The 17461-nt window shown below is 49.2% G+C and overlaps 1 protein-coding gene across 3 annotated transcripts in view; it reads left to right on the plus strand.

Moving 5' to 3' along the window:
• SoxN (SRY-box transcription factor soxNeuro) overlaps positions 1–17461 on the plus strand; it is a 111770-nt gene that overhangs the window by 62287 nt on the left and 32022 nt on the right. For all 3 annotated transcript variants that reach the window (XR_012999688.1, XR_012999687.1, XM_031980097.2), the window contains exon 2: positions 1232–1297. Coding sequence is in view for 1 of the 3 variants with exons in the window: in XM_031980097.2 (XP_031835957.1) it covers positions 1232–1297 (66 nt within the window). In the remaining 2 variants the exon portion in view is untranslated. The remainder of the gene's footprint in view (positions 1–1231; positions 1298–17461) is intronic.

Genomic DNA, 17461 nt, shown 5'->3' on the forward strand with positions numbered 1-17461 from the left:
ACTCGTGTTCCTCGCGGCCCGCGGGGGATGGTTTCGCGCTAACACGAATGGAGACACTGCAAACAGTATCCAGCTTCCCCCGGGGCCGGTCGATTTAATTTAATAAAATATTTATACCGATTTGACGAGCTAGTTGCTTGGAAACCCGGGGGGGGGCGGCGTCGCCCATAGAATAATTGAATCGATTCGAGGGTGGAAACCTGTTAAACGATCCACCCTCTGTTTGAAACTGTTCGAGTGTGTGCGGGGTCTAAGATCGAACGTGAAAAATTCATACGCCGCCGTACGGGAACGAATGTGTAAACGTTCGTTCGATGTATGGAGGGTCGCAAAAGTTGCCCCTGAAATCCACCCCCGCGTCTTTCAATCTCGTGTCGCGACTCGAAGCCGGGACAGCCGTCACATTTTTATCTCTGCAACAGGGAAACGTTCTGCCCGGTGAAAGAGAGTGTCGGCTGACACGCGTTTAATCGACGGTGCGCGAACGACAATGTGACGCGAAACGTTGTTCGCTAAAAAAAAAAGAGAGAGAGAGAGAGAGACAGAGGGAGAAGCGGAGAGCGAGGGGGTGGAGGAGAGAGGCGGAAGGCGGCGAAGGGGGTGAGAGGAAGGGAGTCAAATAAATTTCCCGCGCACCACGGATAATGTATCGTCCGGCGTGAATGGCCGACGAAAGCAGCGACACGTTTTATTCTAAAACGACCACGATGCAAATAAATTTATCGACACACGTCCCGCTCGGCGACGGGCGCGCGCGTTACACCTTGTCATCGTCTTTGTCTCCCATTCAACGTCCACTCGACTTTGTCGGGCCCGATAATGACCGGTTGTCGCACTAGTTACCTTCCCGGCCGAATGTATTTTTCATGGGATCCCGTAGGACTCGTGGAACACCTCGCACGCGATGGCGAGGAGGGTTTTTTGGTCATTTAGCGGCCCGCTAATCGATCTAAGGAACTGTAATTTAATCATTCACCGTATCCGTCTATCGATAAGAATTTTATATTCGACGCTTCCAGTTATTATACGTATATAAACAATCGTAAATTTATTCTATTAAAGAAAGCTTCACTGATGAATATAATTTAACCTCACATTTTTTCAAACGAAAGTGTTCCCCTTAATCGAAGATAATCGATAACGTATTGCGACGAGAATTACATGTCCGTGTCTCGTTCTATGGTGCCCGTACAAACAGTTTCACCACACGAAGAGGAATTATCTGTTGCAGGTCGGAGAGTGACCGTAAAATGTTGAATCCAGAAACCGGCTGCTACTCGGAGTCCGTACGCGCATGGTGAGTAACTCGATCAGATAAGGGGGAATCATCGGGGAACGCGAAAGAAGGCGAAATCGGCATTAGGGTTTAATTTACGGGACGCGGGATAACCGCGTCGTAACGGAGCGCTCGAATCGTCGGCGATGCCCGGCCGTGCCTCGCCTCTCTAATCTCCCTGGCGTATCTTGGCTCGCGTGCCGCGTGTGTTCTCATCAACGCGTAATCTTAATTAAGTACAAATCGCCCCGTGTACGACGACGTGTTACGCGGCCAAGCAACGAGGGTACCTTTCAGGTAATCGGCCGCTTAACTTCCTTTTATTTTCTCCTCCGACGCGTCTTGCCTCCCCGCCCCTCCCTCGTTCCATCGGAATAATCCTTCGATATTGAAACCGTATCCCACATTATCGCGATATTACCGTCCCCGTATTATTACCGAGTTACCATTATACGGTAACTCCAATATCGACTGCAGGCGAGCCATCGATTAGCCAAAAAAAATCGGGGAACCGAGCAGCTCGCGATGGAAGTTATCGAATCCGGAAATTCGAGAAATTATGAAACTTCGTGTAAGTGGAGCAAGTCGAGCTTAATATACTGCGATTGTTCGAATTTCATTTTTAGAGTTAGTTCGCCTTTTCGAAAAGATTGCGACGTATTAGGCTTGATTTAGTCTAGTTATAGACGAAGTTTCATAATTTGTTGAATCTCTAGATTCGATGATTTCCCGTGGCAGATATTAATTGCCAGAGATCGTTGTGCGAAATTTATCTTGGAGACGTGTAAACGCTACCGATTCGCGGACAGAACGCTTTCTTGCAGGCTTGTACCTGTCTACCGCGGTTTCTAAGTGCAGTCGCGTGCAACTCGTGTGCAACTGCACTCTCACGCCCATGCCCAGCACGCACTGTAATTGAAATCGAGCGTATTTTAATCCTGTCATTAGGATCGTTGCACCGGGATTTCACCGGCAGGGACTATTTAACGTAATAACACGATGCGTCGCGCGGTTGATAGCGAGAGATAAGATTAAACGGCTGCGTGATCGTTTTTACTTAACGGGAGAACCTGCTTGCTGTCCTAACGAAGCCGCGAGGTATCGTTCCGCGTTCCTCGACACTTGCGCTACTGAAATCTCTCCTTATCTTTGCTTTCTGACACTCAATTTCGTTATCGATTATTATTTGCACGCAACGGTTGTCAAGAACTAACAGATACCGAGCCTAAACTCTATAATATTCTCAAGCGTTTTCAATGACCAAGCTGCGAGCCAGAGAAGATCAGAAAAACAGTCGGACACACTCGAGCATTCCTAGATTTCCAGTCGAATGGGATCAACCCTTACAATTTCCCGCTCCGAAGCCACAAATCCGACAGGTACAAAGAGAGAACCGTAACGTTGCCCGAACACGTCGATTACGTTTAATCATTACCAAAACGGCGAACGTTCGAACACGCTCGCCAATAGGTTTCGGCTTAATCGAACAATAATTCGCGGGTTTCGAGAGCCGTTCTTCCGCGCGGCGGAATGGGGTCCGGTTCAGCCGTAAATATGCCGGCAAGGAAACAAACAGGGAGCGGGGGGAGGCAGTCGCCGCGCCGATTCGCTCCAAATTGCGCGCATGAATTTTAACGAACGGTGATCGCCGCGCGGCCCCTCGAAATATCGAGAGCCGATTTTTCATAATTCAGTCCGCGCGGCCGGGCGCAAAATTCAATCCAGGCCCCGGCCGTTATTTCCACGCGAGCCGCGGAGCCGCGGCCTGCGGGTTTTCCCTGTTTTTCCCCACCATTATGCCCGACGAAGGTAATTTCCCGGCTCCGGGCCGACCGCCGCTGATGTATTTATAACGAAACGAATTAAACTCGCCGCGCGCGCGGCCCGCCCCTCCCTCCCCTCGAATAGGTAACAAAACGCTCGGTCTGTCCGTCCGGCGAGCCACCGCCGGAAATAAAATACCCAAATGTTTGCGCGTTTAATTTGAACCGCGCTCCGGCCACCGGCGAGGCACCGCCGCCGCGCCCGTCGCCTGGGCGAGGGTTAATAATGAAATGTCGCATTGTCCGCGAAGGGGTTGCGGTTCCGCTGCTACTCCGACGACGTGACTACCCTCGCGACCCCCTTTTCGAAAGCCTCTGTTTCTTCTTTTTTTTCGAGGGCGTTCCGACGGCGTTGCGACACACGCGAAATGAACTGGGGCGGTTTCTTGCGTTCGTCCCGTTGGCCTTTCTTCGTCGATTACGAACGTTTGGGGCTCCTGCTTTTAGATCTTGAGTAATCAACGGAATTTTTGGACCCTTGCTTTGGGGAATATTAACTTCATTGGTGAATTTACCCTTCGTGGACGAAGGTTCTTCGAAATGTACGAAACCTTCAACGGATGAGGCTAAATTATATATTAATTGCTTAAGTAATGGTAGAAACAGAAACTGCATGCTAATCTCTTGCTGTCCTAGTATTTAATCATTCGCCTATGACTTAGTCTTCTAAATATGAACCATCTCGCTGAATTGTCGACATTCCGCAAAGGGTTAACTGTTAACGGATCGGATGTATTTCAAGTTGACTTACTCAAAGTACTGTAACATAGATAAGCGGAAAGAAATTCACGGAAGTGACGTAGCACAATAGTTAACGTGTCCATTATAAATATTATAAGAATAACATTGATGAAAGTAAAAATATGATTTTTGCGTCATATACGGGGCATTGGACCCAGCAAGTAAAATACAGCTGATATGTATTGCTTCAAAATTAGCAACTGTAGTCAGAAAACTATAAACGTGACAAAAGAATGTACTTTAACATTAGTTTTGCAAATATTGTTATTATTATGATTGAACACATAGAAACATATCCCGACGTGAATGCGTCAAGGGTTAATTTTGCTTCAGAATCGACGGAAAAATCGCGGAGGGGTCGTTTCGTCGATGAAAGACAGGCGAGAGGAAGGTTCCTCCAGGACGACGGGAGTGAACCAGTAATTTCGTAACGTGGCCCCGTCTTCATTTGTTCGAGCGGGCGGAACGGAAGACGGCAAAGAAATATATTAGGAGAGTTTGTCAGGGGCGATTTATCCGCAATCGCGGCGACGCTTTTCCCGGGACATTAGGGACACGATCACCGGTCGGAGAAGGATCGTTGGCGTCGGGGGTGCCCGGGGGTGTCGGCCCTTAATGCGATTAAGGTCGTTATCAGATGTCGCCGGCGTTTCTTGCGCGATGACGTCGACGCACTCGTTTGTCATCGCGCGACGTCGTCACGGGGGCTGCATGATTTACTTCCGCTCCAACCCCCCCGCGTTTCGCGCCCGTCCCCTTCCTGCGCGCGGTTTTCTTACCGCCGCGATTCAATCCTGTTTCATTTATTACCGCCCCGGAAAGAAATCTCCGCGCATTTGAAAGCTTCACCTTTCATCCGCAGGAACGTCGAAAAAATAAGTTACACCTCTCGCGAGTGTCGACGACGAGACCTAGTGACTTCCACGATTTATTCCCGCGATTGCGAGTCGTTTCGCGAAATAGAGTTCTCCCGGACGAGTAATGTTTAAACGCGGAGATTTGCATAAGGATCGGCCAGGTTATCATATCACGATGCATATTCAAAAGAGGGAAAGCAGCGAAGAAAGCGGCGGGGAAAAAAAATCGATTTGCGAGAGGTCGCGTGCGACACGCGGCCGGACATACGTGTCAGAAGGCATTTCGAGATTCGTTAAGCCTCGTCGTCACACCCACCCTCGCGGCTAACATCAGGCTCAGCGTCGCATTAGCGGGGGGTTGGAAGGTCGTCGACGAGTTAGCTCGCTGAGGAACGAGTCGACGGTGAAACGCGTGGAACAGGGAAAGCGAGGAAGGAGCACGGGAGAAAAAGTGGGAGGGAAGAAGAAGATTCGTCGCGGTCAGGTTGCGAGACGAGGGTGTGGCCAGGAGATAGGGATGATTAGAAGCTACACCCCCGAAGCACGAGCCGGGCCGGGAGGGTGCGGGAAAATTCATGGAGTTACTTAGCAGTCTTCCAGAGAGCCGACTCGTTTATCTTTCCGCCGAGGGGGGCAGGGAAGAAGGAAGTCGTTACGTCGTCGAGAGGCCGCCGGGGTCGAGGCTGTAATCCTAATTAATAATTAATTACCACGGTGAGGGGAATAAATGGCCGATTGAATTCTTCCTGCGTTAAGGGAACGGCCGCGTGATTTATCGGGACGATTCTATGCCCCGGAAACTTGCGCCAATAAAGGGCTCGATTATCGAAGACTTCGGTGCCGCGGTTCCTGGATTTCCGTGTGTTCCCGGCTCAAATGGAAACCAATTAAAACTGGACGGCATTCTAGAGGAAACTACCGTCGCGTCAAATGATCCCCGATGGTTTTAAACGACGAATTTTCTAATAACCCGCCGCGTGTTACATAAATTCCGCGCGTTGCGGTCGGGTGTCTTTGAGTATCGGGGCTCTTTGTTTCGCGGTTTCTGGCGTGAAAGGATCGAGGGAAGGGAAATAATGAGTATGAAAGGATTGGTTAGACGTTTATGGTCGGAAAGGCTCGTTCCGGCTCCGCAGGACGTTGTTCCTCCGGTAACACGGCTAAAAGTGTGTTCTTACATGGCCTACTCGGGCAGGGAGCACCCCAGTTTGTCAAGGCGACCCTTCGGTGTCGCTTACAAGACAGCAAATTTGTCCGAGATAAGCAAAACAAGCGGAGTGCACGAGCCGCTTCTTTCGGTCCTTCCTTTGTTTTTTTTCCCCCCCCGCCTGTTCTCCTCCGTGTCTTCGGTCTGGTCCTTTGAGCGGGAGGACGCGACTGGAATGGTTTAATTGGTGGCTCGTTTGATCGGAGGGTTCTCCATCTTTTACTCTGTTTGTCTCTGGAGCTTCTCGATGGGTTCATTCTGAATAATATATTCCCTTCTCTTTTTAGCCTTGTCCGGCGAACTCCGGGTATACTATAACCCTTTCGAATTGTATGTATCGTAGCGTTCAACGAGCGAACGTAGAGAATCTGTTATAATAAAGTAAATCGAAGGAAAAGTGTCGGGATAATTCTGAATCGAGAATCTTGAACCGAAGTGCGAAATAATGGAATTCAAGCTCGCGACTGAACGGATTTGGTTAAATAATGGTTTCCACGGGGGAACGAGAACTTCTGGCGAGTAATCGAACTTCCGAGGCAAACATTTTCATCTAGTTACACTCGAGCGTAGAGAATGCGCGCGGATAACACGGGGACGGACACGAAAGTTATGGATCGATTCCGCGAAACCACTGTTTCAGTCGCTTTCTCGAACCCGGCCCTCTGCGGGGATTTGCATACATTAGATTTTATCCTTCCGAGAACGTTCGTCTTCGAGATGCACGTATTTATGGGAGCCCCGCGTATAATGGCCCCGAATTTCGGATGGAATCCTGGTGGTAACTTCATTATGGAGCCTGATTTAGGGGGCTCCGCGCCGAACGAGTACCATCGGCCGTGGAAAACATTTTTATACCCCGTGTCCTTTTTACAACCGGCATTATCTCCGAAGAATTCAATCAGCCAGCTCCGATCCAATCCTTTCATATATTCCTGCTTAATTCGCCGATCCTGTGATCCTCTTTCACCGGCCAACGAACGAACGACATTGCAATCCGATGTACACGGTTGGGTCATTAAAATAATGAGTAAATCACTTAGAGACAGGGCTATTATAAACGTATCTGCAAACAGAATCACATTACCAGCATCGGGAGAGCTGTCGAGAGGCATTACACGCTCGATCTTTGTGCGCTGGCTATCGGGAAGCGGCGGTGAGCAGGTTAGCGCCCCGTTCCTCTCCGAGAGAAAACTATTCCTCACCCCTTTCTCGGGCTAACGACGTTTTAATACACCCCCGACAAGAGCGCGGAGCGAATTCGATCGAGGAAGGATTACGAGGCCCGCGGACGATAACGATCGAGAGAGAGAGAGAGAGAGGAGAACAGCGGGGCCCTGTGCGTGGCTCTCGATTAGCTCCAGTGAAGGGATGCCGTTGCGCAAAGAGCGCGAGAGGCGCAGGCAGCTGCGCGAAATAAGGGGGGCCGGTCGGGTCCCAGCTGCGTAACAGGGTCATCGATGTCACTGGGGATCTAGAAACGATCGTGAGCGCGTGTCGAACGAACGTGTCGATCGGCCCTCCGATTCGACTCGGAGAGGCGACCTTCGATGAGCTCGGCCCGCGCAGCGAATCGTACGCTCGATTGGCGGAACAGGTGAAAGGGAAATGGAGAAATCGACCCAGTAGCCTAAGAAACTGAACCCATTTTCTGCTCGTAGGACATCGTGTGGCTGAAGTGTAGTCGTTGGATTCTATGTCGAAGTATCGACACGTTTCACTCGAGAATCTTAAGATTTTTCTGTCGCTTGCTTCATGATGAAGGTGAATCGAAATGATTAGGTAATTAAAGATTGGATATTAGGAACTAATGAAGGAATATTCCGATATTTATGCATTGTACGTATTATGTTATATTATATATGACTTGATCGTTTTTTGACGTTAACCCTTTGCACTCGAGAGGTGACTCAGTCATCGCTTCGATACGGTGTAACTATAGAATTTGATATTTAATATTGAACTGTGTATAATATCGATGTGTGAAATGGGCTAAAATAGCTGTTCCTCTTACTTGCGATTTCTTCGAGTCAATTGAACCAAAGTCTTTGTCTAGTTAGAAAATGTTAGAATACTTCCGAGTGCAAAGGGTTAAATACAGTGGCAGAGAGTCACCTCTCAAAGGGTTAACGATTCCGTATCACGGAACTCGCGTTTAAATTCTTTCGCGTAATCAGGAATGCCAGATGCATTTATGCAACGCGACTGGGATGTTACACAAGTTCGTCTTGTGTAACGTAAACGCGGCCGCGCAACATGGCCGCCGCGGCACGGCACGGGCTGCGATCGCCGGAGCAGAGCGGTCCCGGACAAAGTTGTACACCTCGCGGTACGATAAATCGTGAGGTGCACGGGCCAGTTAATAAATGAAACTACCCGCGCCGGGCTTCGTCGGGCGAGCATCGAAGGCACGCAAGGGGTAATTCAACACCTCGGGTTTCACGGCCGACGCAATCACGCAACGCGCCGCTCACGGAGGCGGCTCGGGGCGTCCGGGGGAGCGGGGGCGGCGTGTCCTAATCGCGATCCGTTGAATGGGATATTCTTCGACGCCCGCGCCGAGGGCGGGATTATTAATTCGCCCTTGGTGTCTGGAGCAGCGCGTGCCCGGCGTGCTTTGACACTTTCGACGACGCGGGAAGAAGGATCGCCGGTAACCGAGAGGTGGATCGAGGGATGAAATGCGAAAAAGGCGAATGAAAATGGGCCGGGGAACAGGGAGGGCGCAACGGAGAGAGAGAAAGATAGAGAAAGAGAGTAGTCTTCATATCGCGTTCTTCCTGGAGCTAATAGCGTTTTGATTTGTTTACTACCATTACGTTCGTTTAATCTGTTTGTTCTGTATCGCGCCTTCTTGAATTTAAAACGTTGATTGCCAAGGAAAACCGCGGCGTTTGTATCGATTATTTTTCTATAGCAAAGATGAACAGTTATTAATTACTGGATACCGCAATTCTTATGGTACACTGTTTGCGCTAATCAAATGTTTCTAGCTTCTTGGTGCTGCGTTTAATTTACGAGAGAAAAAATGACCATGGGGAGGCTAATGAGATCATAGTAGACCGAGATTCGACTGGAGAACATTTTCGGCGGTTTTCATTGAACGACCCACACGCGCACGTGTACTCGTACACGCGCTGGGGAACGCTGACGCGACCCTTGGGGGGTCGACGAGGGGTAAACATCGTGTAACCATCGGGGAAACAGCGAGGGTGATGATCGCGCGGTTCTCGCCCGCACGATTCTTCCATAAATATTTTATTGGCTCGTCATTCGATTTTATTGCGGCGAATCGAATGACACGCCGCGTTACGCCGCGGTTACGGCGGAACGGTGGAAACGGAGAACGATGATGATCATTGCGCGGGATCTCTAGTTAAGAGACCGGCGATGTTTGCGGAAGAAGAAAAATCCCGAATACAATTAGCGGAACGACAGATCCGGATGGTTTTTATGTACTCGTAAAACACACGGAGAAGACTAAGAACTGGTAGAATGAAGTGCATTAAAGGTTTCGAGATAGTAAACCTCGTTCCACCTTTCGCGCGAATTATCTCCGGAGATCGTTCAACTTTCCTCCGGGAGGATTTTCGAAGATATTCCGAAAAGACGCGAAGCAAAGTGCAACGACACTTCGCCGAAGACGGAGTCCGGCTAAGGACGAGGCGTAGAGAAAGGGGAAAAGGAAAAGAAGAAGAAGAAGAAGAAGAAGAAGAAGCTCCGTAGAGAGGAGCAGCCGATTTATTGGCGAGTTTAAAAGAGCTCGGACCCTCGACATAACTCAGCATTCGTCTGATGTTGACTGAGTGGCCGACTCGCGGCTGCCAGATAGGCGCGGATAGCTACGCTTGGTACCTGAGCTTCGCTGGTCGCCGGCTACCTCGTCTGCCAATCAAGGAGCATTCAACGGTACTAAGTGGCTCGGCTTAATTAAGCGCGCACCGGCCGACCGCTCGAGAAGAAGGAGAAAGAAGGGAGCGAGGAAATTGCGGGACGCCTCGGAACGGTCGGCCCCGCGTCCTGAAAAATATGTTTTCCCCGCGCGAGGAGACCGCGGTGCGATCTCGCGGAAAATCGAGCGGACAGCTAGCCGGCTTTTCTTTCGAATTTCCGACCTTCCTCGTGTTTCCCTTTTTTCCCCGTCGTCTTGAGGGCCGCACGTCGAGCGGAATCGCTTCGTTTAGCTTTGTTCTCCTGTCAGGAACAATTTCGCGCGGCGCGAACGCGTCTCGGGAAATGTACTGCACGTCTAATGTGGTAGTTGAATTCACAAATTCGCTGCGACGCTGTTTGCGAAGATATTTGCATTCAATTGTGCTAGGAATTTGATGAATTTCATACATTAACCCTTTGCACTTGGAAGAGATTCAAAATTTTTCAAAATTCATTCGGAAGAATTTCCGTGTTTCATGTCTAATTACGTGAAACTTGATACCGAATTTTGTAATTGTTCTGTGTGAAACTAAATGACGACTGTCAGCCTCTAGGAAAAGGATTAACTTCTATATTTGTAGTATCACAATTGTACCATTTAAAGGTAACATTTCAATGACTCCCAGATATTCTTGAATAAATAAACAGAGCGTCGTATTAAGCTGTAATCGAATCAACTAACGTCGACGTGAACTTCGAAGTGAGAAACCGAGAACACTTCGGACCGCAAAGGGTTAAATTGTTCCCATTAGCTCGTTCTAAGGTGCATATTTCGCATAATTTCTGTCGTGAGATCGGCAGACGCAGCCTCGCCGAAGCATCGAGTAGTCAGGTAGCACGAGATTCGCTCGCTGCAACCTACCTGCCGAGCGAGGTGCGAAAATATCGGCTCGTTTGCCGGGTGACTCGGCAGCTTCCTTTTTCCTTTTTCCTTCCCTTTATTTTCACCCGGCTTCCTTTCTCGCTATTATCTTCCCCGGAGCTCGGGATCGATTATATTTCTGTTAGAGATTAGAAACGGGGCTGTATATACTACCGTGGCCCGTATTAATTACTCCGGCGGCTACCATAATTAATTTCTCGGCCGCCGCTCCTAATCCAAGCGTTCCTCGATCATCGAACCTCCATTTAACGCTACTCTTTGCGTACTTCGATTCATAATGGAACCTTTAAGACGCACCTTGTATCTAAACAATTTTCCTGCCCGTCTGAATTACGATTCACAGATCGGTAATTCGAACGCTGTGAAAAGCGAGAATCACGGGACGATTTGTTACGCGCGCAGACGCGAAAAGAACGCTAAACGGGATAATGGGAATGCGCGGTCCGGTATCAATTACCGATGAAATCGTTGTTTTCGGTGAACGGATTAACGACTAAGGGATAGAAAAATATTGGAACGCGACGGTGCTCGATGTCGATATCGGTTCGTTCGCGGTGTATCGTGGGACAGGCAGCATCGAGATCGGGAATCTTGGCGCGGCGTCGTCACCGATTAATAATTACGACATTGTCGCCGTCGGTAAACGCTTTAATCAATGTCATCGGGCCAATTTCCGATCGCCGCTGGCTTCCACCAGCCCTGTCCCTCTCTTCCTCCATCATAGCCGGCTACTCCGCAGGAAATTACGCGGCACGATCGAAACGCAGGCGGAAGTTGCAATTTATCAGTTTCCAGGCTGTGGACGGCGCGTCGCGTCGCGTCGCGGCGCGGCGCGGGCTCGATTCGCACAGGTGTGAACAGGGCCTTAACCACGCTCGAAAATCGATCGATACACGCCGCTGGATATGGAACTGTCCCCCATCCGGCGGCGTCCCCGATTTCAAACGGAATGATTATCCGCGGACGGTGATTAAACTTCTAATCAGCTATCGGACGACGCTCAGACAAGATTCTCTTCAAGATCGCGAGCATAATGAACGTAATATTAATCTGAAGGGATGTATCGTTAGATCGCACTTCGTTACTCTGCAAATTCACTCGGGTTATCGACTTTGATCGGGATAAACGCGTTGACTGTTGCGTTGACTATTCTTCCGTAGCAAAGACAAATAGAACGAATCATTCGGTGTTATAATTCTTAAGTTATACAATTATCTACTCACGCTATTAAACACTTGTCTCCGATATTCATTATCTGATATATTATAATCGTTCCCAAGCAGTTCAAAAGCGTTGGTCACCTAATTATTGACGCGTTGATTATTCTTTCATCGCGAAGGTGTATAGAAACAATTATTAATCATTTAGTATTATAATTCCTACGATATTAAATAAGTACTTGTCTCCGACATCAATTATCCGATACGTTACAATCATTTCCAAGCAATTCGGATGCGTCGGTCACCGGTGACCACCATCAAAGCGTTAATCCGCCATACAGTCGTCTGTCGTACAGTAAAACTCGCGGCGTTAGTAGTTGTAAAAATAATCGCCCCATTTTGCTAATGATCCCCATCAAACCCGGGCAACGCTCATACCGGCCGGTCGACAGCGTGTATCCATCCGTCTTCGAAAATTCAATTTGACGATCAATTAACCGTAACAGCCGTTCGAGCGCCGAATGGGCGGTCGGAGGAACGGTTTCTCGCGATAATTTCGCAATTTTCTGGGACGCGAGTCAAGCGATTGCCGTTTTTCCAGGCAAACGGGGAGTAACAAACTGACGCCCGAGCCCGCCGGTTCGCTCGAGAGATCTCGAGAGTTTTGCCCCGGCTCTTTCGCTCGTCCGGATAACGAGGTTTACTCTTAACGGTTGCGTGGGTGGCTGATAATTATCGCGGGCGCCGGCTCTGTGCTGGCAGCATCGGCTTTTTCCGCGCCCGTATTCCATTTATCTCGCGTGTCGCGCGGCGAGGCCCTCGACGCGCGCCCGGATACGCCGAGAGATTCGCGAGAGAGCCCCAGCCGATTTCGAAGACCGCGGAGGTAAACAAGTTTAGGGTATTCCCCGACGATTCCTCGTCTCTCTAGCGCATCGTCGAGCCGTTTCATCGGCGAACGACCGGTATTTCGCGCGCCATATGCAATTTTTCGCTGGCAATTCTCGCGCCGATTTCTCTGTTAATTATACGTTACGTAATACGTGTAGCTTCTGTTTAATCCCTTGTCCTATAGTTCTTTCGCCACTAGATAGCGTTACTTTCTCCTTAACATTTAGAAAAAGAATTTCATATTCACGTTCATAAGCTAAAGATTGATAACAAACGATACTATCTAATATACGTGAAAACGAGATACACAATTAGATTCGTCGAATACAGTTTCAAATTTTCATCAGGAGTCTGACATTACGTTAGAGGTGATTGGACACGCAGAAAACGCCGACCCTTCTTTTCCTGTTTCTCCTTTATTGTTATCCTTTCTTCCACTGTTTTTCTGTTTTTCTTTTTTTTTTGGTGCACGCGCCCGATCGATCGCGACGACCCAGGCCCCGGGGAATTTATCGCGCGGAAAGAAACGGGCACGATCGGCCGGCGATATTTTCGCGGCAGCTCGATGAAATATAAAGAAAGAAAGGATGAGAAATAAAGGGGGAAAAGCGTGCACTCGACCTTCCATGCATGCGCATACGTTGGAATATCGCCAGTTCCGCTGGTTTCGAGTGGCCGACGGGTTATTCGAGTGCCCGGCCGCTTGTGCACGTGAATATTGCCGGCCTCTCTTCTCTCCTTTCCCTCTCTCTCTCTCTCTCTCTCTCCCATTTTTTTTTCTCTTACGCGAAAACTCCCGGCGAGTGTCTACGATTCAGTGCATCCTATATGCGCGAGCGTTTTCCACGGCGGTTGCGCGTCCCTGGAACGGTAAATGGCCGGCAGCGATGTGTCGCTGCGGGTTCTTGATCAAATCTTGCCCAGTGGTTCCAGTGCTCGCGGAAAAATCGTCGGAGCACGCGAGTCGCCTCGACAAAGTACTACAATTGACACATAAGTTATCGAACTCTAGAAATCACTGCTTTGATTCAGTTACTATAAACTTCTGCACCTCTAGTCTCCCAGAAACTGGAAAACATCATCCTCTCTATCGAGAAATCGCAGTTTCCCAATGATCAAACATCACCATCGATTATTCTTCGTTATAGAATCTAGTGCGATCAAAGGGTCAAATAAGTTTCACTGAATTAATTACCATTATCCACGGTCGATTCACATTAACTCCTTGCCTTATGTCTTCCTCCTAAACTGTGGTAGATTTAACTAATGTATTTTTAAGAATTTACTCGAAATTAACCCTTTACACTCGTAAGGCACTCAGTCGCCACTTTGACGCAGTAAAACTATAAAATCTGACGTTTAACGTTAAACTTTGTATAATGTCTCGATACGTGAAACATTGGAAACAGCTTTGTTCCTCAATGTACTTGAGATTTCTGTTCGAGTCACTTTCAAAGAAAATCGTCTCCTCAAGAAAATGCTAAATATTTGTAATGAGAAACTTCCGTGTGGAAAAGGTTAGAGAAACATTTCAAGCGTATATTCTACGTCAACGTTCGCCCTAAAGTATACCGATCGCCAACAAAGGGATAACACTTAATTCGCGTTCAAAGAGATTGAATAATATTTCGATTCTTGGCGAGTCACGATATTACGGGGCGACGGGTTCGAATCGGAGCGCCGTAGTGTTTTAATCACGGCCCCGGGCCCGGAAAAAATACCCGGTCCACGGGATGAAGACGTATCCCGGCGAATTACGGGCGAGAGGGCGGCGTGCATCGCGCGCAAAAAGAGATCGCACCGGAAAATCATCGATTTTCATCCGTAACTTATCGAACCCGGGGCTCCTCCTTTGTTTCGACGCCGGAGAAAAACAGGTACGCACATGGGGCCGGGGAACGCCTCGTTTGTGTACCCAAACGGGTCCGTCCCGTGCAGCCGCCGCGCGGCGCTGCAACGAGCCTCCCTCGGAGGTGCACCGTCATGCAGCCGGAGGTGCGAAGATATTTCACGGAATTGCACGCCACCTTAAAAGCTCGTTACAATCGGCGATTCCTCAAAGTGCGCCGGTATTGACTTGCGGAATCGGGGAACGACGAGCGATTGGAGACGGGGCCCGGGGCGCACAAAAGGGAAACGGAGCTTCGAAAAACTTTCGCACAGCTGCGCTCGAAAATTCATTAACGGAATCGGAGTTTCTGGAACTTCGATATCCGGAGAATGATCCTGGAGTTCTGGTCTAGGTAGCTTGCACGTACACGTACGCGACAGTTTATAGCGTTCGACGTGTTGAATGGATTTTAAAATACATGGAAGCTTCACGTTGCTTTATTTATAGTACGTTTTCAAATATCGTTCGCCTGAATGAATCACAGTATAATTCGATTTGGTTAAGAATGACGATTCCAGTGGCATTCGACGAGTTGCAAAGTGCGACCGATGCTGGAAATCACGGGGAACTCTACCGATCCTCATTTTATTATTGAGTTAGCATCGTTCCTTTCGAACGGACGGGTCGTATTGCAGTCCAAATACTCGAAGGCTACCTGTCGCAGGTGCCAAAATCGTCTACACGCTCCTTTTCCGAGAATGTAACCCTCTTCAAGGACGGAAGCACCTTATTCCGTAAGCCCTTTCGGGGCTACAGGTGGCTCCTAAGCCGATTAGACGCAGCGCCAGGGAACAATTTGTTGTTGACGAAATTTAACCCTTGTTTCGCGCCGGCCTCTTCCGTTTCCAGGTCCCTGTCTCTTCCTTTCTCCGTCCCTCTTCCTCTCCGCGCCTCCCTCCGTCCGGCTAAGGTTGCGTTAATACCGATTCGACTGATAAATCTGTCGCCGACAGACGTAGATTACGATCGGCAAATCCTCCGGCTCCTTTATCGCGTTTCCTGCCATTCAATTCTCGCTCGGTTCGCCGAGACTTAATTTTAACTTGGTTTATCGCGACCTGATAACGAGAGGTAAATTGTATCGAGCTTAATCTCCGCCGGAGATTGATCAACCGTCGCAGATGCACGGTTAGCGCATTTGCATCTTCCTGCGTAGGTTTAAAAATGAACTCTGTTTGTTCGATGAGATACAAGATCCAAAGAACATTGCCGCGAGGAATCTTGACCTCTAAGCTTTTGTTTCCTCGAGAAAATTACTCTAATTGCCTGGTTAACCCTTGAGGCCCGATTCGGCCAACGTACGTGCGCTTCGGATTTTTTCGACGAGAAGCATCGTCGAGAGGGCGAGAGAGCCTAGGATCCGTGAACCGAAGGAGGGCCGGAGTCCCGTATTTCACCGCGATATATAATAACGAGACACCTGCAAATAGGTTAACGATTAAAGCGGTTTACGAGCCACCGTTCGCAGGATTTCACGTCCGCAAGAGCCGGTCAACAGGTTGTTCCTCGACCGGCCGTCTTCCGGCGAGTCTTCTGGAGAGAAAGAGGACCGCGGAGGGGAGGGAGAAACGACGCCTCTCAATTGCGAACGATTTAAAGCCGGCATTGGCCCCGACCTCCGTTCCTCGGCAAATGAAAACTTTCCCCATCTTCTTCTTCTTCTTCTTCTTCTTCGTCGTCATCTTCTTCTTCTTCTTTCTCGTCATCATCTTCTTCTTCTTCTACTACTACTACTTCTTCTTCTCCACGCAACTCGAACGAAGAGCACTCGCAGAACTTCCTCCTCTATCCCTTAACTTCTGCTCGGTTTCCTTATTTCCGCGTGCGAGCTGCGGTTCGACGAGCAATTACGTTCTAGGAAGTCTTCGGGCTGGAACTCTCGCGGCAGAACCGAGCAAAGTCGTTGCGATGCGGTCGGAAATGGTTCGGGGAGATTGCGTGAGAAGTTTAAACGACGCCTTTCAGCTTTCCCGGTTTTGACACGGTTTCGCGGTTCCCCTCCCCCGCCCGGCCCGGATTTCGTTCGCTCCTGAATACCCTATACTGTCAATTTTCATTGTCGGGCCGCGTCGACAAATGGCTGCCGGCAACTTCGGCGAATAACGTACACGGAGCCCGACACGGGAGTCTTATGAAATTCGCCACTTCCGCGCTGATCCTTTCCGATACGCCGCTTTATCACGCGCAGCCACTAAACCGGGAGCGAACCTGGCCACCGAAGAGTCACTCGTCCCAGGAACACGGGTTTTATGTAGACATCGCGATCGGGGGAGTATAAAACTCCGTGTAACAAAGAATTCGATTCGATTCTTACTTTAGCAATAAAATCTTCACCGAACTACCGATCCTTGTGCACAATGCTTCAGATAATCCTCGAACACCGAAATTTCACCGTTCCAAACTGCCGTACAGTTGAAAAGGAAACTCGTTACGTCTCCCGTACACCCGAAACGCAATCTCCAATTCTAATAAGTTAACCCCCCCTTTTTGCCCTGGAATCATTAAACTTTCTTCTCCGACTCGCGCATCATCATTCAATCGTTAATACAATGTCGTGCGTGTAAATTGAGTTAAACCGGTCGCGGGTAAGCCGAGAGTTACATTAGCGGCGGCGCACATTAGTCTTCTCCCGCGCCGTTCCCGAAATCCCGGTCTCGTTCGTCTTATTCCCGCTGCCAGAGATATTGACAAGTATCGATGTCATTAGCATTCCGATCGATCCGTTCCCTCGCTTTAATTTCTGACGGACATTAAGACAGACGGGACCTGATGGGTCCGGACGGGGTCCTGGCCGGCGCGAAG

The sequence above is a fragment of the Nomia melanderi genome, chromosome 1 (assembly GCF_051020985.1).
Source record: "Nomia melanderi isolate GNS246 chromosome 1, iyNomMela1, whole genome shotgun sequence".
NCBI classification, from domain to species: domain Eukaryota; kingdom Metazoa; phylum Arthropoda; class Insecta; order Hymenoptera; family Halictidae; genus Nomia; species Nomia melanderi.